The sequence below is a fragment of the Emys orbicularis genome, chromosome 10 (genome assembly GCF_028017835.1).
Source record: "Emys orbicularis isolate rEmyOrb1 chromosome 10, rEmyOrb1.hap1, whole genome shotgun sequence".
Classification (NCBI taxonomy): Eukaryota; Metazoa; Chordata; order Testudines; family Emydidae; genus Emys; species Emys orbicularis.
Window position 1 is genome coordinate 73,213,044 of NC_088692.1, and position 26,803 is coordinate 73,239,846.

The window sequence follows — 26,803 nt, forward strand, 5'->3', positions numbered from 1 at the left end:
ATCATTTATAATACTGCACCGATGGGTGATTATCAAACATTTAGAAATAGCAATAAAAAAGAATACTGAATAATAACCTGTCTTTGAATTAAGAGCTACACCAAAAGTTGTCTGCTTATGCTGAATATCTGATACATTGCTTGAACTGAAAATAAAGGGCCAAATCATGGCTGGTTCTTGTGAGTAGTCCCACATAAGTTAGTGGCACTACTCACGTAAGTAAGCTGAACAGGATATGGTCTAGAAAGTAAGTCAATGAGGGGAAGCAAACACTTCTATATTTGTCCAGCTTGCCTCTGTAAAGACATGTCATGTACTCGAGTGGTAATCAGACACAATCAGAACAGTGTAGAAGGCATCATGTAACTTGCTCTGCTAATGTAATGCCCTCACTGCCCCTGCAAAGTAAAGTGTGATCCAAGCTAGGGCATCACTTAGAATACAGGGGTGAGAGCCAGGACTGATAACAAGTTGGATAGCGCCCAGCAACAGCTTGTATCAAGAGAAAGTTGTTAGGAAAGTACTGGGGGCTAGTGTATTTTATTGCAATGGGAGCTGATAGGAAGCTCTTACACAACTATTAATTTAGGTTAGGGCAACTGGATTAAACCCTGCCACAAAGGGACCATTTTTTTACTCATCTTTGGTTTTGATTTTGGTTAAGATAATGGTACCCCAACATGCCATACCAAGGTCCCAAGTGGTGTTGGCCATGATTGCACAGCGATGTAATATTTCCGTTAGACTATCTTCTTCTGTTAATTATTATTATTATAGTAGCACACAAAGGCCTCAGTCAGGCGCAGGCACCCTTAATGTGTTAGGCTCTGTACAAACACATAGGATGTTGTGGCCCCTGCCCCAGTGAGCTTTCTATCTAATTTAAGACAAGATGCAACATGAAAGTGAAATGATGACAATAACAGTAATAAGCGCACAGTAACGTGGGCTAGTGATGTGCGCACTGGTCACTGGCTAGAGCCTGGCTATAAATTGCTTGTTGGTTGACATAACTGGCAGTGATACTGTGAAGTGGGTTATCTTTGCCTTCATACTGTAGTTACAGGGAATAATTGCAGGTGTTTTTATAGCATAGGACAGTGTTTCCCAAACTTGGGACGCCGCTTGTGTAGGGAAAGCCCCTGGCGGGCCGGGCCGGTTTGTTTACCTGCCGCATCTGCAGGTTCGGCCGATCGCGGCGCCCACTGGCCACAGTTCGCTGCTCCAGGCCAATGGGAGCTGCTGGAAGTGGCGGCCAGTATGTCCCTCGGCCTGCGCTGCTTCCAGCAGCTCCCATTTTTGCCTGGAGCAGCAAACCACAGCCAGTGGGAGCCGCGATCGGCCGAACCTGCGGATGCGGCAGGTAAACAAACTGGCCCAGCCTGCCAGGGGCTTTCCCTACACAAGCGGCGTCCCAAGTTTGGGAAACACTGGCATAGGAGGATAATGTGATCTATAAAAACTTATAAGTATACAAAAAGCTCAAGATATCCAGAGAGCTACTAGAGGGGGAAAGCATACTTGCAGTCTGTGCTGTTCAAATCATTTGACTCCAGAGATCGCACCTTCATAGTACCACAGATGTGGTGAAGTACTGGCATTCATAGGCAATACACAGTTTGGATGTGCATAGCAATAAGATACTTAATATTCATATTGTCGAGCTATTTAAATAAGATACACCCTAAACAATGAAGGTAGGGTTTAGTAAAACAAACACTTGCAATGCTTTCATTTGTTAAATTTATCAGGTTCTGATAAGACAAAGATAGAAGAAATAAACCTTTGATATTTATTTCTCTCAGACTTGGATGCAGGAACTGGGAGTCAGGACACCTGGGGTTTGTTCCCATCTCTTCCAATGACTTGCAGCAAGTATCTTAACCTCTCTCTGCCTCAGTTTCTCCATTAGTGAAAAATGGGATTAATAGTTACCTAATTATTGCAAAATGCTATATAAATGTAAAAGATTATACATATGTGAAAGAGGAGAGATTGCAGAAGTGGTCAGTATTCTCCAGTACACAATTGACAGCCAGTTCCAGTCTTGCTCATGATTCATGGCTTACTTGATGTGGAGTTATTGCCAGTGACATTAGAGCTTCCATTCATGAGCTCATAGGAGTTATGGAGTCTCATTTATCTAGTGTCCTTTATAGGAAAAATATTTTTAATAATTTCAGCAACTATTCAACAGTCTAGTCACTGTCCAAAAGTAGCATGAGAATCATCTGGATTTTTGCCTTAAACCAGTCATATGTGTTTGACTCAAAGTCTGTATTCTAACAAGTACCCTAAAGCTAAAATAACTTTAGCTTTCTGCGGCAGGCTATGCAAATATAACCGCATTCCTAAATGTTGGTGCTATCCTGTGATTTATCTAATTTCACCCCATCCCCTACTCTAGGACATCTCTGGGGATTCTGCTTGGAGATCGGACATTAGCTTCGAATAAGTGTCAGCAACTGATATTTCATCGTGTTGAGTGGCAGCAGTCTCAGCTGTTTTTTATCTCCCTAATGATTCATTATCCTTTTTATTTTATAAAACTTGCCATGAATGTTTCAATATTAAGGCTTGTCTGCACAGAAAGTTATTGTGAAAAAGCTAGGTTGTGATTTTAAAGTCCAATAGCTACTCATGAACTCCCTGTGTGGACACTCTCTTATTCTGCACTGAGAGAGCCTTTTTGCAGTTTAGCTTAATACACTTTAAAGTGGACTAGGCTCAATGGCACAAAGGCATTTTTAGTGTGGAATACGAGTGTCCACATAGGGAGTTAGTGCCAAATAGCTGTTGTGCTTTAAATTTACAACACTATCTTCCCCTGTAGACAAGCCTTTAGTGAGTTCACTTTTCCACTCACAGTGTACTTAACTTTTAACTATACTGGGCTGGACCAACTTAAATCGAGCAGCTTTACTGCATTGTGTCATGCCACCCTTTCTGTGCTCCAGTCTTAAGGTTTGTAATAAGAGTGTTTCATGCAACTCCCTTTGGAAAGCATGAATATTCTAGGAGCCTTTTGTAAGTCTGCTTTATAATTAGACAGGAGAGAGACTACATTGTTCCATCACATATATTGGGAAGCTGATGAAGATAAGGATGTATTTTAGTCTCACTTGTATTTGCATAACAGTTTCAGAGGGGGCTCAGGAATGTGGCTCCCCCATTTTCAGTCCCAGGAATCTGGGTGTGATCTGACTGTCGCTGGGGCTCTCTCTGAAATCCAATGTCCAAACTCCCACAATTCTCATCTAAAATTGAAATGATCCAATACGCTGAAAAGTGAGTGCCATATTTATTACGTGCATCTGAATGTTGTGTGTGTTTGAGATATTTGACAGAGCATAGTGACCAGTCCTTGAGCTACGACAGAAGGTGGAATATTACTCCAACACAGCAAAATGCAGGATAATGATGATTTTAAAAAAACAGGAGTCCATAAAATAAGCAGCCTCAGGCGGGAGATACAAGATGCTAGTCATGTGTGCCTTGGCTTTTAATGGGAACGGCGGTGACCTAATGCCAGGCATTTCCTTCCAGCTTTCGTGCATGGTAGTGTTATGATTTTTGGCTCGTTTGATTTTCAGCTATAGATAAAAGCTAGCAATTAACCTTCAAAGATATAGAAATAGTATAAAAATGGTTTTGGAATCTCTAAGTACAGAACCTGGAGTAGCCACTTCCTCTTAAATTTTTATAGGCGTTTGTATGCTTTTAACAATATGAGTCCCATTGATTTAATGGGAACTGTGCCATTTAAAAACCACTGCACACCACTTTGGAAATACAAGGGCTCGTGTTCCAGTAAGCATGTGGAGCATGTACTTTCCAGGGAGAACCAGAGACCTTTTAAATTGTTAGATTGGGAGCGAGAGGCTGGCTCATGTTAAGCCCCCTTTGCACTGATATAAAGCTCCCCTAAAGGCAGGGGTAGCTAAGGGTTCCCATGGCATGGGGAATGCTCAGTTGATGTGGAGCTAGCTAGGATAACTCTTTCCATTTCCCCTCATCCCCTCCGTTATTAATGTTACTGTAGTGCCTAAGAGCCCTAGTCATGTCGTGCTGTATAAACCCAGAACACACAAGATGGTCCTGTCCCCAGAGAGCTTACAATCCAAAAGCCCACACTGCAATGCCTTGCCAGCATTATTGTCCATGATCATAATATGAATTGGGAAGCCAATTATAAACTGCCCATTTCCTGAGGGCTTTCTCTGACTAATTCATTTGTTGGCTGGATACAGGGCAACCACTGGTGTAGGAAGGCTCCCAACACCAGGAAAAGCAGCCCTGTTTGTGCATACAAGCATTACACTTGGCCCAGTGATATCCATGTGTAGCTCAGGCCCAGTAGAGAAGCAGCGGATGATCAGCATCATGTTCTTTCCCTTCATTTGCCACAGAAACACTGATTGACCTTGTTGCTCATCCTGAAATTTGCCTCTGTTACTGGTAAGAATGACCATTTGCCTGAGTTTCTGAATGCTGTCTCAGCTCATCATTGCCTCTGGGAGTGTCCCATTTTCAAACTCCTGAGTTTTTCTTTGGCAGCTGGAAATATTGTTCTGAGCAACATTAGTGGCCGGGCTGGTCCAGACACATTGTTGTACATGCCCACTTTGTCTCCCTTGAGACAAGGAAAATCCTGTTGTGGTGCCAGCCTTACCAAATAGCGTGATAGCAAACTTCGCACCCCCACCAGAACTTTGGGCCTACCAGGGAATATTGCAGCGAGTGTGGAATATGTCAGAGGTTCTGCTGAAGGAATGTGAAATGGGAGCTTTCAGGACTACTAAGATTGAACTAGACTAGTGAAGTGGGGGAAGAACGGCAGAAGTCATAGGGTGGCAACAACCCTCTTGCTTCCAGACTTGGCTTCTTCTGACCAAGCTGGATCTTCCCGTTTGCCTTGGGGCCACTGCCCAAGCCTCCTGCTCAGCAGCGGTCCCTAGCTTTGGTCAGTTTTTACCAACAGCTTCCTCCAAGCTCCTCACAAGCAACTCAGTAACAGCTCTGCTTCCAAACTCAGCCCCCTGCCAAGTAACTCCTGGCAGCTCTTCCTTGCTGCTTCTCTCCCCTTTGGGTTGCAAGCACCTCTCACCTACGCCTTCCTGGTTCCCTCAGGCTGTGATTTGCTAGGTCTCTGACTAACCAGGTATCCTCCTTTCTAGGGTCCCCAGGCCCTCTTTTGAGCCTGTTACAGTCACCCCTACCACACAACCCTACAAATTTGCCACTTTGAGGCACTTCACAGATGGGGCCCAAAGTCTCACTGAAACCAATGGCTCAGGGTGCTCAGTGCTCTCCAGGATCAAACCCTTCTTAGAGGCTGTGTGCCCTGGCCAGGGTCTGTTTGGCTTACAAGGAGAGGTAGAGTCATTGATTAAGTGGGGTCAGACAGGTCCCTGGAAACCTGTCTTGTCTCTAATGCTGGAGGGCACTTATTATTATTTGTTTATTATTTGTATCATCGTAATGACTAGTCCTGAATTCAGCAGTTATTTCATTGTACTTAATGAATAGTCATTCATTACCTTTTGGCTATTGATTGCAATTCAGCTGATGAAAAACCAAGAAGCAAAGAGATATTAAGTGGCTGAGTAGTTAATGTGTTTTCCAGGTCTCCTTAGCTGTATTATGGTTCTGACTGTAGTATTTTGCATGCTGATGGAATACTTATATATGAAATTAACAAGGATCACATTTCATTATGTCCAAAATAAATGGTTATATTTAAATAACTTTCCTAGAGATTGGAAATATAAAAACTGTAATGTAAGAAGGTGATTATTTCAGAAGAAAATAATTGCAGTGTTTGTTTGAAGTATCCTGAACATTTGGCAGTATTTTATACTTATGCTAAGGAGAGGTAAACCAGAAGCTGATAATTTAGCATCTACTGTAAAAAGGCCTTGTTTCACATGGAAAGAAAGAATTCTTCAACTATTTTAGTTAAAAATTATAACCCAAATATTCTCAAAATATTGTATGAGTATTTCTGAAGCAATGTATCGCTAAACTTCAGTTAACAGGTTACGGTTACTTTCTTGAACCCACTACAGTGAAATCCACCACAACAAACACATAGCATAAGGATAGACTTATCTACAGAATCAAGTGGTTGAATATGAGACTTTACTGTTCCTATGGGTACTTGGCAATACCAGGGCAGTTTGCTAGGAGAAATGTAAAATGTGTTTATCCTACATTATGTTCATGGTTTTGTGATTACTTTGTAGGATTTGTTCTTCTTTTGCACTGCCAGTGAGAAAAAGAAAAGTTATATTGTTTTGTTTTTGTTTTTTTGGTCTCTCAAGGCACCGGGCTAGCAAGCCTTATCAGATTTTCACCATTCCTTTAGCCTCAGCTACATTATTTTTAACTTTCCGAGGGGCTGATGATGTTTACATTGAATCAAATGGCAAACTTCCTATTGAATTAAATGAAATTAGGATTAATCTTATCTTCCATCTTTCTCTCTACATTTCTTCATGGACTTCGGATGTAGTAACCTACTTCGAGGCAACCTAATAGCACCTGGGTGTTATTGTTAGGTAATTTAAAATACAGATTAACCTGTATGGGATATGCCTGCAGAGAGTGTCTCTGTGTAGATATTGGCCAATGTGGTTGATATGTGCAGAATTGGGTTTGCAGCTTTATGATGTTTGGGTTGGAACATGATGGATGTGGGAAGGGGCAAGGTCAAGGGGCTGTCAGGTCTCTGTGGCATCAACCCCCTCCCCTCCAGAACCTATGGGGATTTAGAACTCAGGACAATGCTGATCCCTTTTGCACACTAACTCTTCCCCCTTCCGAGGGTGTGGCACATGATGGAGTGGAGAGGCCCTGAATCCAGAATCTTTAGACCCCAGCGTCTATTGGCTTCTCCATTGATTTGCCATTGGACCTTCGCTAAGTCTCAGGTTGCCCATCTATAAAATGGAGGCAGTAATACCCACCCACCTTTTTAAAGCACTCTGAGATCTACAGATAAAAATAGGTATATATAAGTTAAGTATGATTATTGTTAAGGGGTATTTCAGGCAAGCAAAAGCTTTTTTGTTGTTGGATTGTCCTGTTTGATGCTGGTTTGGTTTATAGTTTTAACTTGGGACTGTTCCTGGAAGGAATAATCTTATATTGTAAGTTACAAGCAGACTTTGTTATAATTTGCCCTTAACTGGTCTGTAATTGGTTAAGGGTTAGTGTTATGTAGATGATTTATTTCCTGTAAATCCTGCCACTTATTAAAGTTGTGACCTACCCTAGAAAATGAGGTGTGGGCAAAATGAAACTGAACAGCTGGGGGTACTGGGGGGTTGCAAGGGGAAACACTACTTAAGGGATTTGCTAAGTCTGTCCAGTGATTAGGAAATAAAACTAGGACAACAAAGTATAAATATGCACCTAATGTACTACTGACATTTTAGTTGTTTTTGTTGTTAGAAAATAATTTACCAATAGCAGGAAAGATTTACATGTCCATATGTAGGTCTTAATAGCTGCATAGCTTAGCAAATAGACTTGGTGTATTATACTTAATAAAATAACATATTATTTTAATAGAAAAATTGTGGAACCTGTTAAATATTTTCTGAGACACATTTGACAGTTTTCAGTCTAGTTACGTGATGTGATAATTCCCTGGTGCAAGATCATTTCTAAAACAGTTTCTTAATTTTCCTAGGGGAAGAAATTGTGATTGCTATACCTCATGGGAGCCGCAGTGTGAGACTTACACTGAAAGGACCAGCACACCTTGGTATGAACAATTTTTTATATATTATTACTAGGCAGAGAATAAAACCAGAACCTTTTATCTGAGTGCATCCAAACTTTAAGTGTTTTGGCAAGATCAAAGCTTTGATTCCTCTTCCCATTTTTAATTTTCAACCCAAACTGTTCGTACAGAATATTAACATTACATTGATTTTGGCTTGTTTTCAAATAAGTCGGTTTAAAAATCACAATGGTATGAATATATGTGTAGTTATGGTTTCTTTATAATGCTGAACTGTACAAGAATTCTTGTATAGAGTATCTAAAATAAAGTACACTGTTCACGAGACTTGGAAAACCTTCCATCAAAACTATGTTCAGTGGAGGACTGAATGGGCTTTAGATCAACAACACGTATATACACCAGTGATAGGGACTATTTACAGATCTTTGAGAGAGAGAACTGGTAATTGGACTTAGAGCCCAAGTAACCAGTTCAAATCCAGAAAAGGCTGATAATGACCCAAAATGGGTTCCATGGCCTGTGTGAAATGAGTAATGTGGTCTCAGTCTAGTTCCCCATGGATTTGTGTTACAAAACCTACCATTATTACAACTGGGATTAATAGGTACCTCTCTTGGTAGTCTTAGTATAGAGGCCAAAGAATGACTGACCATGGAGTTTTGAGGGCTTGATCCTGCTAAAGGTGTTAAGCATTCTTCCCTTGATTCATCAAAGCACTTATGCACATGCTTAACTCTTAAGTGTATGAGCAGTGTCACAGAAATCAATCCCTAAATCTGCTGCTCAGTAAAATAAATAAATGAAAAAACAAAGTCTGAGCAAAGTTAAAGGATGCAAAGAAAACTAGTAAAGTAACCTACAAAAAGCCAATGCTGGAACAAAGCCAAAGGAGGCTCCATGTGGCTCCCGCGCCGGGTTTAATCCTGGGAAATGGGAAACGCTAGTCAATGAGCACCCTCTCCCGCAGCTGGCCAGTGGGTGCCAGAGACTCCCAGGAGGAGAAGCTACCTATTGTCCCTTGGTGAGTGTCTCCCTCACTTGCTACTGTGACTGTCCCTCTTTCACCACCGGCCTCAACAGGTTCTGCAAACAGTTGATGCAGGTGTGTGGTACTTCCTCTCTAGCTACTGGATGTGTAAAATCTGTGTGTCTTTCCCACCTTTCATCAAGAGTTTTGTGCCTTTGTGAAGCATTTATTTCCAAATGTTTTCCAGTGGCTCTTGGTTACGTTTGTGGTTATTACTTAGAATTCATTTCTTTACTAATGAGCAGATTTTCCATATAGAACTTATCATTTAAATGGAAAGTGTGAACATCCTCACAGACAATGAAATAAACTTTTTAATCTGATATTTCAAACAATATTTTATTAGTGAAATTAAAATATTTTAGGGCTATTAGTCTGAATCATGATGATAAAAAGGACTTTTATTGCTGTGAGAAGTGTAAGCAGCGAGAATGAAACATATTTTGCTTCCATGTATCATACGTTTCTTCTAAGACAATGTCATCATGGTTTTATTTAAAAGAACTTTGAATGACATTAGGTTTAAATTTTAAGCTGAGAACATTAATGTAACCACTGAGTGTAACATTGAAAGGTTCCATTAATGTATAAAATAAGCTATTCTTCCTCCCATACTAATTGTCTACAAAAGAGAAACTTCTATCAACGTAAATGATATTGCTTTTAAAAAATGTTGCAAGAGCTATTTAAAGCAGTGGTCATGATTAGTTCATAGCAGAACTATTGTTCTCTGACTTTGTTTTAGCCTGTTTTAATTATTAGTACTTGTAGAAGGGAGATGATTGTTGCCTCAGCTTCAATGAATCCAGTGGAGCCAGTGTTCCCCAGCAACATTGCTATTGTTAGCACGCTAGCTCCAGTAGAGCTAGCCTGTGTCTGTCTACTCATGCTGAGAAGCGCACTCCCAGCTGCAGACATACCCTTGGGGTAGAAAGCTTAAGAGAGGCTCCTTTTTTCCTCTTACCCTCTCCCCAACCAATCCCTCTGCAAATCTGGGAGGAGTCAGACACATTCATTTCGCACTCCAAATTCATTTAACCTATAATCTTAAAAATGACAAAAGTGAAAAAAGTGAGTGCTGGGCAGAAACAACAGTTTTTCTCACTCTATGGTCAAATCTTAACAGTAGAGACACATGGAAATGTACTACTGGACAATCTGCCTGACCCCCTCCTATGACTGAAGTGTGTTGATGTTGTAAAGGTCATTTAATGACAGAGCCAAATGCTACTCTGTTATTCTCATGCAACTCCATTGACTTCAGTGAGAGTGTGTTGGCATAGTTATGGGCAGAATTTAGGAAGACTTATTTAAAATACCAGACACTGTTCTGGTTGTTAGAGGCTCTCTTGTTGGTTTGTTTTGGGGTAGATTCTCTCTCTTTCTCACAGTTTTATTGCCACCCATGTCGGAGTATCTGAGCACCTTCTATGTAACATCAATAGCAGTAGCCATGTTTCTAGTGGACTTCATAGAGCAGGGGTCGGCAACGTTCGGCACGCGGCTCGCCAGGGTAAGCACCCTGGCGGGCCGGGCCAGTTTTATTTACCTGCTGACGTGGCAGGTTCGGCCGATCGTGGCCCCCACTGGCCGCGGTTCGCCGTCCCGGGCCAATGGGGGCGGTGGGAAGCGGCGCAAGCGAGGGATGTGCTGGCCGCGGCTTCCCGCCGCCCCCATTGGCCCGGGACGGCGAACCGCGGCCAGTGGGGGCCGCGATCGGCCGAACCTGCCACGTCAGCAGGTAAATAAAACTGGCCCGGCCCGCCAGGGTGCTTACCCTGGCGAGCCGCGTGCCAAACGTTGCTGACCCCTGTCATAGAGTCTGGCATTTCTCCCTTTTAGGGCTACATTTTTGTGCAGAGAGGGGAGAGGAAAAGAATTGTGAGAGGTTTGGGAATAAAAGGGGGTTTTGAATTGTGATAGCCACTTATGGTGGAAAGACTTTCTCAGAGAAGAAGGCTTTGCAGTATTTCATAAAGATGATCAGACTTTGGATTTCTCTGATCTCCTCTGGAAGATAGTTCCACAGCTGGGTCTCCTTGACAGAGAATGTTATGTCCCAGCTTTCACGCGTTTCATCCTGGTCTTTGTGATCTGCATTGTCCCAGAATAGCACAGCTGTCATGGTGATTCATAGATTTAAATTTGGTCTTTCATGTAGCAGGTAGCAGATTCCAAACAAAGAAGTGCTCCACAAAATTGGTTTCGTCAGTATTTAAGCATGCTGGAAAGATTCCACTTTTTTTGTGTATTTTGTGGACAGTTTAAGATGTATGACATATTATTAAGCAATCAGGAGGGAGCTCCATTACGCTAGTCTCTTTACTAACACATAAGAAACCCTAGTCCCTGTCCCTGGGAGCTTACAGTTCTCATAGTCTAGCTTTATAATGCCTGTGTTTTGTGAATAATGCAACAGGCAACAGCATTGTCACTTTGTACCTAATTGGTTTATGAAACAAAGTGTTTTGTTTTGGAATAAATTACGGGTTTTCTAATAGTTATTTAAAAAGCTTTAGAATCAAAAGTAAGACAGAGTCCTCTGAAAATAATCCTCCTGCAGAAGAAACAGGAAAACCAGAAGCTAATATTTTTACAAGTGGCTAATGCTAGATAACTGAGTTCATGAACTTTGGGAGAGTGAGCTTAACTAGAAGAAACTGAAAGAAGCTGTATCTTTTTCCCCTTATGTGAATTTCTACTTTAGATGATGCTACTTGCATTAGTTGAGCTATTAAGTATTTAGCCATACATACAAATACTTGTTTTTCTTCTTGGCTAGTATTAAAAGAAGTAGCATGCAGTTTATAATTGGAAAAGAATAACTGCTTTTATTCCAGGGTCTCATTTTCCCCTATGTGAAAATAATCTATGCATGAATTTAACATGCAGAATGTCCTGCACATTCTTACGCTGGGCATGGAATAGCTATCACCTATGGATTTCCCCCCATTTAACCAACATATTCTCCCAATATCTACGCAGAAGATGGGAGGTCACACAGGGCTTCCTCGTGAACGTCCCAAGCCGCTGCAGAGCAGTACTGGCTCCTGTGCTGCTGAGCCCTATGGGCTGCAGCCTGCCTCTGAAAGCATAGGGATCCATTTTTTCCAGGGGATCCCTCAACCACAAATTCCCCTCTGGAAAGAGAGGTTCTACATTGTGAAGGGGAAAACAGCACAAGATAATACAGCCCTGGGTCCTCAGCATAGTTGATAACCCTGAAGGCACCAAAACAGGTTAACTCAGCCTTAGCCTGTATAAACTTGGTCTGCTTTCCTCAGGGGTGTGTCAAGGAGAGAATCTGTAGGGGCCCAGCTGGGTTTCCTACCCCATCTGACTCTGTGAAGTTGGAACCCTCCGTTCCCCACCCCGAAAGGCTTCCACGGGTCAGGGCTGGGGAGCATGCTCTGGAGGTATAGCTTCTCACTTCTGCAGGAGCACAGGGCTCAGAGTTCTTTTGAGTTCTGGGTGAGTGTTTGGTGAACTCTTTTCCTACCATTCCCGTGGGCCAGGCTGTGGACTCCTTTCTCAGCTAGCAGTTACTTACTGCATTTAAATCAGTGGGAGCACTTGGGTAGGTAATTGTTTCCCAATAGGAATAAGGGGTTCCCAATCCAGGTCTGTGTGGGTAGTAACTTTATATATATACATACAGCTCTCTAGATGTGAGTGGTAAAAGTAGGGTTAGTCTAAATATTTTTTTTTTCAGAGAACCATTTGCTGAAGCCCCCTGGAAGGTTATTTGTAGATATTTCCAGATGCCTAGATGGTAGCCTGCACAAAAGAAAAAAAAATCCTCAGTGTCTTACCTATGTATTTTCAAAAGTAACTTTATAATGTTACATGTCAGTTGTTTGATTTTACTCTGTATGGGACGCTTAAGATGACAGGCAGCGGCTTAGGCTGAGTGAGAATATATTGCAGCAAAGGTTATCTATTGTGCTGTGGAACAGTTCTTCATCTCACTCGGTTACACATTTCCTTGGAAAATCTGAGTAGCTGGTTCTAAGTTCAGCAGAGATCTCTCCCTGAAATACAGACTGTCTCTACACAGCTGTATCTTACAAATTGTTAAACACATTGAATTCCTCCCTGGTGTAGCTCTGTAGACTTTAATTACACTTGCTGGCATTGCACCAAGGATGAATTTGACCCACTGTATTTTCAGATTGTCAGTTCCTAGCCAGTATTCTCAGTTTGACCTTTTTTGTAAATTTTGTTTAATTACTTTATTAAGAAAAGCTTAGAGATTGGAAACGTTAACATATCGATTTGGCTCAGCTCCCGGGATGGATTAACCTTCAAGTGTCTCGCTCCCGTCTCTGATACTCAGGTGTCTTTTTTCATGCTCTTATAGGGCCAGATTCTGAGAGGTGCTAAACACCTGCAGTTCCCATTGACTAGATCTGGAGTTGCAAGTGCTCAGCAATTTCCCTTCATGAATTTCTCTATTGTAGCCATGTATTCAGTTCCTGTAAAATAAAAGTCACTGCTGCCCATAAATAATGTTTTGTCTTTTTCTTAGCAGAAGTGAACCTCAAAATGTACCAGTCTCTCTGAAGCCTGTGGCACACAGTGTTTTCACGAAATTATAGGAAAAATACTCAAATAAAAATAATAGAAGGGAAAAGACATGAGAGAGAAACTAAAATAAGAGTTAAAGTACTATAAAATATTTGTTGCTTTCTCTGTGGCTATTTCTGATCTGTTCCTGGTTGTAATTGCTTAGAAAATGGGGCATTTTAATTTCTGATTCTTTTGAGAGCCATCAAAAAAGTAATTATATTCGACTTCATGCTAGATTTCCAACCCATGACCATGCTGGAATTATTTTTTGGAGGAGTTTCTTTTACTGAAATTTCGATCAAAGCATGTACAGGATCCCCTCACTGTTCTATCCATTAGAAGAGTAGAAGACAATCTTTAGAAAGCATTTGGTGGGCACTAGTTAGATTAATACAGATTTTACACAGTTTTACACCTGTAATTGTTCAAGGAAATGACTGCTTCTTCTAAAGTGACAACTGTATGTCTCCTTTTTTGGTTAGGGATACAACAAGCTACTTTTGTGTCTAAAAAGAGATTAGAAAATGTCAGAGGCTGCTTCAGGAATGCATCTCTTACATGAAAAGGAGTGTCCAATAGCCATTTTCCTTACTTTTATTTATGATCTAGGTAATTCTCTAGTGTTAACAGTCCAAGAGCATCACTGCCACAGAAATTAAGTTGAAATTTACAGCTAGCCTATTAGTCAACTCCTAGCTTGGTTTTAGAAGTTTGGCTTCTGCAGGAAATTCCTCTGAGACAGTGTTGGGTCACATGATCCGGGTAAGTATGAGCAAAATAGTAACTCTTTTTTTAAATAATTTGAGTATAATAAGTACAGTAATGAAAAGTTTTATTGTATGATACAGTATAGGATTTATTGCACCAAATGACTACACTTTCCTGCCTTGTGCCTAGATAGCCATCAAAATTCCACAATCTGTAAAATTGCCAGTATTTTAGACTAACCTTTTAAAATCTAATTTAATATAACCCTGTATTTTAAGGCAAGTTTAGCATAATTTCAGTTTTCCTTGCTCCTGTACAGTCTCTGAGAGTAATTTAACACCCTTGGATCTTATTTCAGTAATGGGATTAGGAATTAAGGGCCTGCTCCTGCTCCTTTTGAAGTGAATGGCAAAACTCAAACCACTTCAATGGAAGCAGGATCCAGACCCTATCTATATCCATACTGAAGAAAACAAACCAAAATGCTTGGATCTGGTAATATTTTAAAGTGCCTTAACAGGTTACCTTTAATCCCTCTTGAACATAGGTATGTATTTTGTAAAGTCTCCTTTTTATTATCCATCACTTTTTTTTTGCCATTTTTGTATGACTTGTGGGAATCAGTCATGCCATAGGCAGTCTCTGATTTAAAAAAAACCTCCTTACACAGATCTATGTACTTCATTCCTAACCTAGACACCACTGCATTCCAGGTCATTCTAAAACAGAATCTGAAAATGGCTATGGATCATAGGGTTTTTTTTTAACTAGGTAAATTAAGGAGTAGGTTAATTTCTCCACACTCATTTCCTCTTGGGATTTATTCAGGATTTTAATCCAAGGCTCCAGATTGGGAAGGGTTAGTGTATTTACTGTGCCATATAAACTACATCTCTTCTTGAAGGGTATAGGCTCTTGTCACCAAGAGACCTTTTAAAATATTATTTTAAAGAGTTAATTGTTATCATATAAAATATATCTGCTAACCCCCAAAGTAAACATAGAATTTAACATCTATTTCAAATTAAGGCTTGAAGTTTTGTTTGCATGTCCACCAAGTCCCCAAAAGGGCAGATTCTATTATCTCATTAAGACTTAGAATGGCTCAAAAAGCTATTTAAATTATGTCAATTCTTTTTAAAGAAATCTAACAAATTAATTATATCCCTTAAGCAAATATTTTTATTTTACTTTTAATAGCTGCATATAGTCAGCCTGCCTGTGATCTGGGCAGTCCAATAACTAATAACCAGTGCTGCCTAGATGTAGTGAGCCAAATTCTTCCCTGTTCTAACTCCACTGCTTTCAGTGGACCAGTGATTAATTTGGCCCACTGTACCTTATCCAGATTTTTGCAAATGCCTCCTTCCTAGATATTTTGTAAGACTCTATCTTGGGCTGCTAGTAGCACCTTCACAAGGCATTATGGGAGACACTTCACAGAATCCATACAGTGTCAGAGATTACAAAGCCAGTTCCTCAGCTACACTGACCCATAGTCCCTTTGCTGCTGATACTCTTAATTATTCAGTTGGTTGATAAACCAACTCATGAGTGCTGAGGAGTGAATTATATAAATTCAGTTACTCATCATTAAACAATTGCCTTTTCTTTTCCCTTAAACATTTAGTATCCACCAATTTGCTCTTTCCTATGACTACTTCTTTTACTCTGTCATAACTGGACTGAAAAGACGCTTTTGTCAGGACCCTTCTAGCCTGGTTAAGGGCCTACTTTCACCAGTAAACTTAGGTCACTAAAGAAAAGAAACAGGCACTCCATCAAATGTACAAATATGTGACAAAAATGTGGTTTACAAATGTTAATTGTCCTATGCATATTTCTTGAAAAAACACAAATTTCTATGTTGCAAAATAATTGCTTTATCCTTTAAAATGTTGGGAGTGAAGGAGAGAAGTTGGCACTTTGGACAGAGAAAAATGAGAGGTGATTAATCCAAAGTCATTTAAAAAAAGATAGTAGGGAGAAATGACTGAGATCCCTTAATTCCTCCAGTCTGATCTCTTGGGGCTTGTCTACACACAAAAGTTGTACTGCTTTAACTGTAATGTTATCTCTAAGGCAGTACAACTTCCCCATTTGTGGACATAGTTATAAAGGTATAAATGTTCTTACATTGATATAGCTATTCCTGTATGGGAAGAGGAATAAACTTTATTGATATAAGGCACCTTAAACTAGTATAACTGCATCAATGCTAGGGGTTGTTCTGGTATAACTATATCATTACAAATCACTCCCATAACCGACATAGTTATGCAGTACAAAATCTGTGCGTAGACCATGCCTTACTCTGAAACACCCCTTCAATAAGACTGTAACCAACCCCTCATTCCAACGCACGCATTCAATATTGCCTTTCAGCACTGGGCACATACCATGTTATGGAGTGCCCAGAGGTTTTCCTTCCTTAATATCTTCTTCATCCAGTTTCGGACAACATAGGGCAGTCGATATGTGGGAGGTTATCCCATACTAAGTTTTTTCTATCTTTTGGAAATTGTAGTCTACTCTGTTTCTTTCCATTGCTATTTTGCATTCCTAAGGTTTTCATCATCACCTATTCCAAGAATATGACATCCCTACTCACCTAACTCTTTGTTAACATAGTAAATATTCAGAATTACGTTATGGCTTCCAGATGCTTAGAAGGATAAAGATATTGAGGTGGTTGTCCATTGATAGTGGGAACTTCAAGAAATAAATGCGTGTATCAACACCTGCAGTTTGTCATACTGAAGCTATTGCTTGATACATAATATTGAGGCAATTGATTTGGGTTAAATGGTATTAACAGTATTTCTCTTTATATCCCATGTAAAAGAGTGGTGTGATCAGGCAGATAGTTATTGTGTCCAAAGAATGCTGAGCAAACTACTTCATGAATGTATATATCATCCTACAATACAAAAGCTGAAGTGTTCTCTGCTCATGCAGTTTTCCTATGCACAAACCCTGCTACTTCTTGCAAGTCATGATTTGTTCAAATTGCTTTCTGACTTACTTGAAAATAAAAAATATACTCTGTTTGACCTAATTAAATTATATGTTTTCTTTGTTAGTTATTGAGTCAAAGACACTACAGGGAGACCAGGGAGAACACAGCTTTAATGTCCCTGGAATATTTGTCATAGAAAACACAACTGTTGAATTTCAGAAGAGTTCAGATAGAGAAACTATAAAGATTCAAGGACCTCTGGGAGCAGATTTCATTATCAAGGTAGGATATGTGTTTAGGCATGCTGTAAGCTGTGTCTGCCAATATATTTGAAGTATATTGGAATTTAAAGTAAAGGAGAGTGAACATGTTATACTTAAGTGTATGAAACTGTGCCATAGTTACAAGGCAATTTGTATATTCCCTTGTTCTTTATATGTATGTTCTAATGGACCACTGCATATACCACTGAACTATGGCCTTGATAGATCAGTCAGATCCACATGGGCACACTCTTGTACTCATTTCCATTGACTTCAGTGGAGGTCTGCGTAAGTGCAGCAGTCTGTGTGCACAAACCTGATTTGATTACAGAGTCGGAACCTTATCAGCTTTGAATAAGCCACTGAGAATCATGAAGGATTTTACACAGTTTTCACACAAGGAAAGATGCAACCAATTTCTTCCAGTCATTATAGGAACCTTGGCCATTTCTAAGGATCTTCACCATTATTTACAATGGCATAAGCTGCGGTAAACACTTGTTCTGGCATTCACTTTGGTGGTAAATTTAGTGCTCTATCTTAAAAGTAGATATATGTGTATTAAAAGGGGGGATTGAATGGTGCAACAGATATCAGAAAGGCAAGATTGAGATGAACTGGAAGAGGCAGGCTAGTTGGCGCTAATCTTTTTAGCTTTCTAGGACCTGCTTATCTCACAAGTGAAAGGAAGAGAAGGGAGCACACATCTTAGTTTTTGTTTTACATTTAAAAGTTTGAATAAACTTGAATTATCAAAGTGAAATTCACTTGAAACTGGTGAAATTCACATGATTTCATTTCAAAGCCATGTTACAGCCCTGGAAAGGTTTGTAACTCTTAACAAAACCTCCAGTGATCCTGATATGAGTTTCAAGTTAATAAAGGAACCCCAGGATAGGTGAGTTTCCCCTCCCCAAAATAATATGAAACAATCCTAGCCTCATTCTCTTAAGAGACTGAATTTTGTTCCTGAAGATTCCCAGGATCATCAGATTTCCAAGTTCAGGTAGGTGCAAATCAGGAGATTAAAGACTATATTTTTAGGAGTGTGGGCAAGATTTTTCCTATAGGAACTAAGTGTGTAAAGAACATTCTATGTGCATTTGTGCACTGGGTGAAAGCGTGCCTTATTGTAAATATTGGTTCAATCAGGGGACTATGAAGATTGTGATAAATGTACATGCATATTTGCGCACACATTATTTGTACATTCTTATTTGGTATGCTCAAACACATGAGTCTGTATTTTTAGTCATGGACTCTGATTTTAATTGCCCGTTTTGAAAATGGAAGTTATTAGCATTTCTAAACATTTCCTCTCTATAGTGGTTTGAGCTCTATGCTTGTCTAGATTGAGTTAATTGCAAGGTAAATTATCCTAATTATTAATGGTATGCGGTGGTGTTGTAGCCATGTATATCCCAGGATATTAGCGAGACAAGGTGGGTGAAGTTAATAAAAGATATTACCTCACTCACCTTGTCTCCCTAATTATTAAAATATTCCAAATTTAAGATACACTGTAAAATGTTTTTTTTCCCCTGAATTGTTTTCTTTCACTACACCCTCAAATAATTTCTGTATAAGTTGCCATTGGTTAATTGGTTCCTGAAAATTTTCTCTCCCCTTTTGGGTAATATATATAAGGAATGAAATGCCTTTCTGAGTTTAAAATAATGTTTTATTTGAAGAAGATGCCAAAAGTTATATGTGCATAACACGTAACTCCCAGGAGGTAAGCAAAATTACTAAGCTTTAATACAGTTCATTTATGGCTTCCAATTATTTTTATTGTTATTACTATGTTTTTTTTACACACTAATCACAATGGCATATGCACCTCTTGAAAAAAACCAAACAGTTTACATTAAACTATCCACTAACATAAAAATTATAAGATTTTCCCCAGGAACCATCCATAATCAAACAAATGTCTAATCTGAAAGATGTGCCTTCTCCCAGGCTCTGAAGATTTTTCAACTCTGTCTTTGGTGGATCATGCAAGGGAAGTCAGGGACCCTGCACTGAAATTTCCTGGCCTCCATCCTTGACAGCAGAAAGAAATTGTGATTTTTTTTTTTAAAGCTACTTTTCAAATAAGAGTGTTGCTAACACGGGTATAGATAATTTAGCTCTCACCATTGGTGACAAAGCCTGACTCCTATTAGCTTGATACTTTCATCTCTTTGTGAAGATTCTGAGGGTATTATTCCTGTGTGCATATGGGCCCAGATAGAACTCAGCATTCTGATCTTTCTAATGCAGCCTGAGAAAAGCATTTGGTAGCTAAAGTGAATGACTGGAGCCTGTCATGTTTTAATTTATAAATAATGTCTTACATTTATAGGCCACACTTCATCCCCAAGATACCAAAGTACAGTACAAATTATATGTAGAAGTCCTTTCACCTCCTTTAGGGTAGAAAGTGGAAGCTGTTTTACAGCATGCAGCAACACAACAACAGAATTTAGGAGGCAAAGAGAAGGAGAAATTCTGTCTAATTAAAGCTGCTGAGGTAATTTAGATGGGCAGAATATAACTAGCCAAACTGAAATTTGGCCAGACTCTTGGGCTAACAGCCTTACTGTAGCGAAAAGCACCATGGGATCATTACTGACCCAAGCAACCAGGATCTCTGTTTTACATTTCATCCAAAGGATAGTGTTACAATGCTCCCTGGCAAAATGATGTAGCATTGGTTCAGTGTTAAATCAAAGGGAAGATTGCCACCTCCTGAATCAACAGCCTCACTTTCGGCAGCACCCTAGGTTTCCCTTAGGGTATGTTTACATTGAAATAAAAACCCCGATACCAATTCTCACAGCGTGGGTCAGCTGATTTGAGCTTGCAGAGTGTGGGCTAAAGATTGCAGTGTAGATGTGCGGGCTCCCACCTTGTGCAGTTTTATAGCCCCGCCGTCTGAGCCCTGCAAGCCCAAGTCAGCTCACGCAGGACACCCACAGCCATGCCGTGGGTCTGTTATCAAGCACAGATGTACCCTTTGGAGTTGCCCATCCAAGTACTGATCACACCTGGTTATTAGTTATTGATCTGCCCAGGTCACAGGCTGACAATATGCAGCTATTAAACGTGCACAAAAATATCAATAATTTGTCTGTACCCAAGGGAAGGTACTCATCGTTTTTTCCATTGAAAACAAATGATCTTACAAGGTAGTATCTTTTATGGGACCAACTTCTGTTCATGAAAGAGACAGGGTTTCAAGCACCACAGAACTCTTCTTCAGGTCTCTCTCTCATATCCTGGGACCAATACGGCTACAACAACACCACAGCCAAATGATCCTATGTCATAACTGCACTTCGATGCAGGCCATTGGTTTTGCATGACATAGAAATACACTAATGCACAATATTTTACACCTCAGATATTGTGTGCACATCCAATTTGATCCATGTCTTATCCGAACATGAATCTGTATGCCCTGTACTCAGTTCAAGTTCTAGACCCATATATTCGCTACGGAATTTTGAAAATTTAGCCGATAGTGTTATAAAGCAGCAGGGCACTTCCAGGAGCTTTGCCAGCAAGGGAAGAAAAATCACCAGAGGGACTTCTCAGCACTGTTACATAATTACAGGAGAATAATTTGAAAAAGGCAACATACAAATGTTTTATTATTAGAAACTTCTGTTTGTATTGCTCCAGATTTCTGTGTGGTTTTCTGCCTATTGCCATATAGCTCTCTGCATTATGATTACATATGAGTTATGTTGTGAAATGTCATGAATATTGGCATACAGTATACAAATGTGTTGTAATGGAAATCTCTTTAGACCAGGTATACTGCCCCAAAAGACAGTGTGGTTCAATTCTTTTTCTATCAACCCATAAGTCATCAATGGCGACAGACAGAGTTCTTCCCGTGTACTGTAACATGTGGAGGAGGTAAGTAATGGCTGTGGCTCAGGAGTGTTTACAACTCTGGATTATAAATGCCTGATTTATAATTTTAATACAGTGTTGTTTTTGAAATCAATTAAATAAGTTTATGCTGCTTTGCACGTTAGTGGTTGGTCAGCTAAATAAGTGACTGAGTACAAGGGTAATATCTGCAGTTAATAAAAACATATTAGTCATATTTTATTGTTTTACATACTATCGAATGTCAGTGTGTACATCTAATGAATTACCTTATGAGAAAGAGATCCAGAAAAATAAAGAGAGGAGAGTCCAAGTGATGTGGGGCTAGAAGTGAGAAAGAATGGATTGCAGTATGAAGATCGCAGGAAGATGAACAAAGAGATCAAATGGGAAGATAGAGATTAAGAGAGAGAAGGGAGGAAGGAGGCATTTCTGGCTATAGATTTAAATGTTAGAGTGAGAATGTTAGAGCAGTGCTAATAGATAGGAAAGTCAGTGGAGTGAAGAAAAGAGAGATGAGCTAGGTGAACAATGAGGCAAAAAATTGTAGACTTGGTACATGGTATTGGACCAAGTGAAGTGGCCAAAGAGAGGATTTTTGACAAACTAGCATACTCATCTTTGCAGAAATAGAGGTAAGTTCCTAAGCACATGGGCAGTATTTTTGCTGTATCAAAAGTATGAAACTTGTGGATATGTGAAGTGTTTAGAAGGTGAAATTTCTAATATTTAGCAACATGAGAAATGTGTATGGAGAAAGGAAGTAACAAAGGTAACATCAGAGTTTCTAGTGGAGCCACCTGGAAAGACAGGAACATCATAGACAATAAAAAGCTGGGAAAGAGGAAAGAGTAAGGGATAGAAATGGAGTGATGCAAAAGAAATGGCATAGTGTTTAAGATCCACTTTTAAAGCTTATTCACTTGACTACAATTTTAATTGCTTTGCCCCTGATTCTCCACTACTAGCGGATGAGGTAGACAGTGGTAGCTGCAGTGACCCCCATAGGGCACTCTGAACCCCAGCTGGTTGGTCCTGGTAAAAGTCAGACCAGCAGGGGGCCTACTCCAACTTCCACTGTTGGTTTAAACTCTAGTTTATACAACCAGGGGATTAAGATAGTGCAGCTCAGTTCCACCATACCCCCCTCCTGCCTCAGCCCTGCACTTGTGATGTCCCATCTTCTCCTGATGCAGAGGTGGTGGTTGGAGAAGCAGTTGGCATAGGAAATGATTATACCGCCTATACCTGCTTTACACCGGTGCAGATTCATCTGATACGGAAGTTCTCCAGGGGGAGTCTGATAATAATGCTCCTTTACTCATTCTCTTAGAGAACACACTAGTATTATTCATGTAGACTAAAAAAAGCAAAATAATCTAAATAATTGCCCCACTATTGCAGGACCTATTAAAATGTTGTTTTTCAAAGAATGGCTCATGTGTGTTTGTTTTTTAAAAAATAAGAGAGCCTTGTCAAGTGAAGAGTCTGGTTCTCTTCCCAGCTGTCTCAAACCAGTCACATCTCTTTGTGCCTCAGTTTCCCCACCATAAAAATGGAAATAACGTACACTCACGATTACTATTCCTATGTCCCATGCCTCTAGCCAGAGTCACGGTGGGAAACTCCTCTATCTCTGAAGATTTTTGGCCCTCTGAGACATGACTCTCATTGGAAATGTGAATGGTAATCCTGTGGGATGGTATCGTCCAAGAAATAGAATTGCAAGCCTAAGTGTTTTTCCTTTATGTTCCTCACCGGGGAAGAAGTGTACAGTATAATAATTTTTATTGTGAACATTGCAAACACTGGATAGCTCAATAGACACCTTCCCTTCTAGGCTGATGGCTCAAATCCAATCTAAGACAGTGTTGTCTTGAAAATTATTACCATCTGATGGCTGCTTATTCTCTTTGAAATTAGCTGGTAGCTTCAGTGCAATTCCTTGTGGATGGATGTCCATATTAGGAAATCACCATCTTTATCAACAAAGCTTGGTGTTCTTGTTGGCAGTCCTGAGAGAAAGGCCAGTAAATAAATGAACCTGGAGACTAAGCTACACACGGACCCCAGATAGAAGCAGTGTTGAGGACTGTATGTTACTGGGGAAATTTGCACTGCTGCTGCCCAGCCTGAACCTATTATCTCATAGAAGATTTGGTCTCCAGATGCCGTCTGAGCTCTTTCACCAGCACTAAAATGACTCAGACCTTTCAGATAGAAAAAGTTCCACACAACAAAAAATTAGAATCAGCTGCTTCACCAGTATATCATTTCTCAGTTGGATCACTCCATATTCAGTTCTGTAATCTTTGTGTGGGTTAGGGAGAGGCTTGGGAGTGCAGAGAGGAGAGGTGTGGTTGAGAGTGGCTCATCGAATACAATCAAATACAAATAAAAAGGAAAGTTTTAAAAACCTGAATTTTGTTTGCAACTGGTAATTCTTCTGGGTCTGCTGGGTGCTCACAAGAACTGGCACATGCATGCTTAAGGTGCTGGAACTGCTTAGTTTTTCTTTATGGTTATCACTCTCATGCATGATGACACTTTGGATCAGCCAAGAGACACATAAGTGAAGCTATTGATATATGATACTTTAGCATTTTCAGTAGACACAGTTATGCTATTAGTTTATTGACTCCATTTGGATTTTCATTCTTGTGGTTTCTTCCCTTTTCTTTTTTTAGCACATGCCAGAACATCCTTCTTGTCTTCTCTGTTTCAGTGAAAGACAATTCCTGTGAATAAGCCTTTTTTTTCTTAGCCAAGAAAGCAACCTAGTGGTTTATTAAACTCAGATCTTTTTTGTTAACGAGTCCTTTTATGCAGATATTTGCACCAAGTAGTTACTTCCGGTTTTCTTTTCTTGGCTCTTTAACACAGAATGTTCTTGAAAATATTTCTTGGTTTTCTAAAGTTTAACTTAACACGGTCTTTGGACCTCATCTTCAATTCCTCTGGCTTTCTGTTTTAAGTATTTTTCTTACCACACATGACCACCTAATAGACCTCTCAGTAGTGCACTCAGTAAACCCTTCTGTGTGGGTTTTATAAATGTGGACGTACAACACGGCCATCCGATTGTGCACCTCAAGAAAGTGATAGGTGAGGTGTCCCAGTAGGTGTATAACTGCATCTGTTAAAATTTTGTTATTTTTAGTGTCTTCCTAAAACACTACCAGAACAAAGGGCCAGACTCTCAGTTGATGTTAATCAATATAACTTCCTTGACTTCAGTTGCTGACTTATACCAGGTGAAGACCTGGCCCTATATGTCTGAGTAAAGCATCTCCTTACTAAAACAACAACAACACAAAAATCATTGCATTTAACTGGATGTATAGTTCAGTATTTGAGAAAAGAAAGCCGTTTGAATTTATCTCCCTTCATCACAAGCATTAGCATGTTCATCTTTTGCTCCCATGTTAGGTTATCAGCTTAACTCCGCTGAATGTGTGGATATTCGTTTGAAGCGAGTTGTTCCTGATCACTACTGTCACTACTACCCAGAAAATAAGAAACCAAAGCCTAAACTAAAGGAATGCAACATGGATCCCTGTCCTTCTAGGTCTGTATGACAAATATGTAAGTGGGATGGTATTTTTAGTTACTAAGGCGCAAATAACCATATTTATTTGACTTTTGACACACTTTGATCTTAAGGCTGTTTAATCTTAATTGCTCAGGACATTAAAGAAAGTCTGGCAGTTGGCACCAACACAAACAGGCTTGTAGCACTTCCTCAATCTTATACAATAGAATGACAACTTGCTATGTACAGAGATGGTTTCAATAGTCCATTTGTTTTTGTTTGTGGCCTACCTTTGCTGCAGATTTCTTGGAGAGCACTATGGCTATGTCTACCCTGCCATCAGAACAGCACATGTAGAAATATTCAAGCTAGCTTTGGTTGAACTAACTCACTAAACGTAGCAGTATGGCTGTTGTGGCACAAACAACAGTACGGGCCAGCCACCCCAAGTATGTGCCTACGGTCCCAGGTGAAATTGTACTCACATGGCTAGCCTGGGCCACTGCAGCTACATCTCTATTTTTAGCAAGCTGCCTTAATCAAAGCTAGCTTGGATATGTCTACACAGGCTGTACTTGTGCCTCCTGATTGCAGTGTAAACATACCCTATGGCACCAGTGCATACATTTTGTAGGATTATGTGAACATGAGGGACTGTATGTCTGCTTTTGGATTTATCGATGCTGTCATACGTTATTCAGGATTTCTCATTAAAGGCAGGTAGTAGCTCCATTCCTCATTCAGCATAAAGTTCTTGCACGTGGTTTATCCTGGTTTGTCCATCTGTCTGGTATAAAAATTTCATTCACCATTTTCACTCTACAATTGGTCACATAATATTTAAAGTTTTGGGGGGATTTTTTTAAAGTTACAAGAGAGTCAGAAAAAAATCAGTTCAAATAAAAGTACTTCTGGTGCAAATACCACCGAATATTATTGCCAAATTATAAAGGCTACAGTAGACATAAACTGTATTGAATTGCTCAGTGGTATTTAAAACTAACTTACTTTTGGATTGTCTGGTGAGGTTTCCTGGCTGTGCTGAAGTATCTTAAAATACTTCACAGTGTCAAGTCCCAGAACCTCACATTAATATGCCATCTGGCTGGACTAGAGTTATATATAAGAAGAGGAGGAAACACTCTGAATGGATTTCATTTCCTATAGCTAAACTGTCCATTTCCTTTAATCCGTGTTAAACATAATCATTGATGGTGACCTCTACTAAGTATAGATGCACAGACTTTAAAAGCTCTTTTCTAAAATGCCAGTTGATAGACAGAATGGCAAGACTTTAATACAGTTTATCTGAAAAAACTGTGGAATATTACAATGCTGGGACGGGAGCACGACAGGTAGGAAAGTAGAAATTATGAGCTCTTGCTATACAGATTTACCCTACAAAGACAGACCAGGGGGTGAGGGGAAATAATGTCATATTTCACTTCTCCTTGCAGACCTGAGGAATAGACCTTCCCTTAATCTCGGAGCCTACTCCTGCTAGGTGCTGAGCAACTTCTGTAATTCAAGTAAGCAGCAGTTGAGGGTGCTGAGCACCTTCCAGGAAGTGCTCAGCACCTCCATAGATTGAACCCTTATCATGCATTATTTCAGTTGCATGCGCCTTCCACAGATCCCTTCATTACAGATTTCTCTGTGGTGTCCAGTTCTTTGTTAAGAAATGACTGTGCATCCCGGGGAAGTGGCACAACCTGGGAGGAGTCGCACATAGGAGGATTACGTAGAACTGTTTAGTAGTCATTCATTTCCTTTTGAGGAGAAATTGCTTTTTCCATTTTTGTGGAATGAATTAAGGAGTTTATACACCGAGTGTTTCCAGCAGCTTCAGAAATGATGGGTACATAATGGGTGATCTTGTTCCACAGGAAGATCCTGTAATTGGTCTCACATTTCCTGATCTCATGGTGGGATTTGTTCACTTTTAAATATGATTGTGCATAACATGTAGAGCAAATAACATCTAGGATATGAGAAATAATGATGCCATATTTATTTTATTGACAGTGATGGATTTAAAGAAATCATGCCCTATGATCACTTCCAGCCTCTTCCTCGGTATGTATGGGGACTATAACATGTAGGTCAG

General features: G+C 39.9%; 1 protein-coding gene across 1 annotated transcript in view; it reads left to right on the plus strand.

The window, feature by feature from the left end:
• Positions 1-26,803, plus strand: part of ADAMTSL3 (ADAMTS like 3) — a 279,159-nt gene that overhangs the window by 164,426 nt on the left and 87,930 nt on the right. The window contains exons 7-11 of the mRNA XM_065412052.1: positions 7,697-7,771; positions 17,141-17,298; positions 21,077-21,188; positions 24,594-24,732; positions 26,722-26,772. Of these exons, the coding sequence (XP_065268124.1) occupies positions 7,697-7,771; positions 17,141-17,298; positions 21,077-21,188; positions 24,594-24,732; positions 26,722-26,772 (535 nt within the window). The remainder of the gene's footprint in view (positions 1-7,696; positions 7,772-17,140; positions 17,299-21,076; positions 21,189-24,593; positions 24,733-26,721; positions 26,773-26,803) is intronic.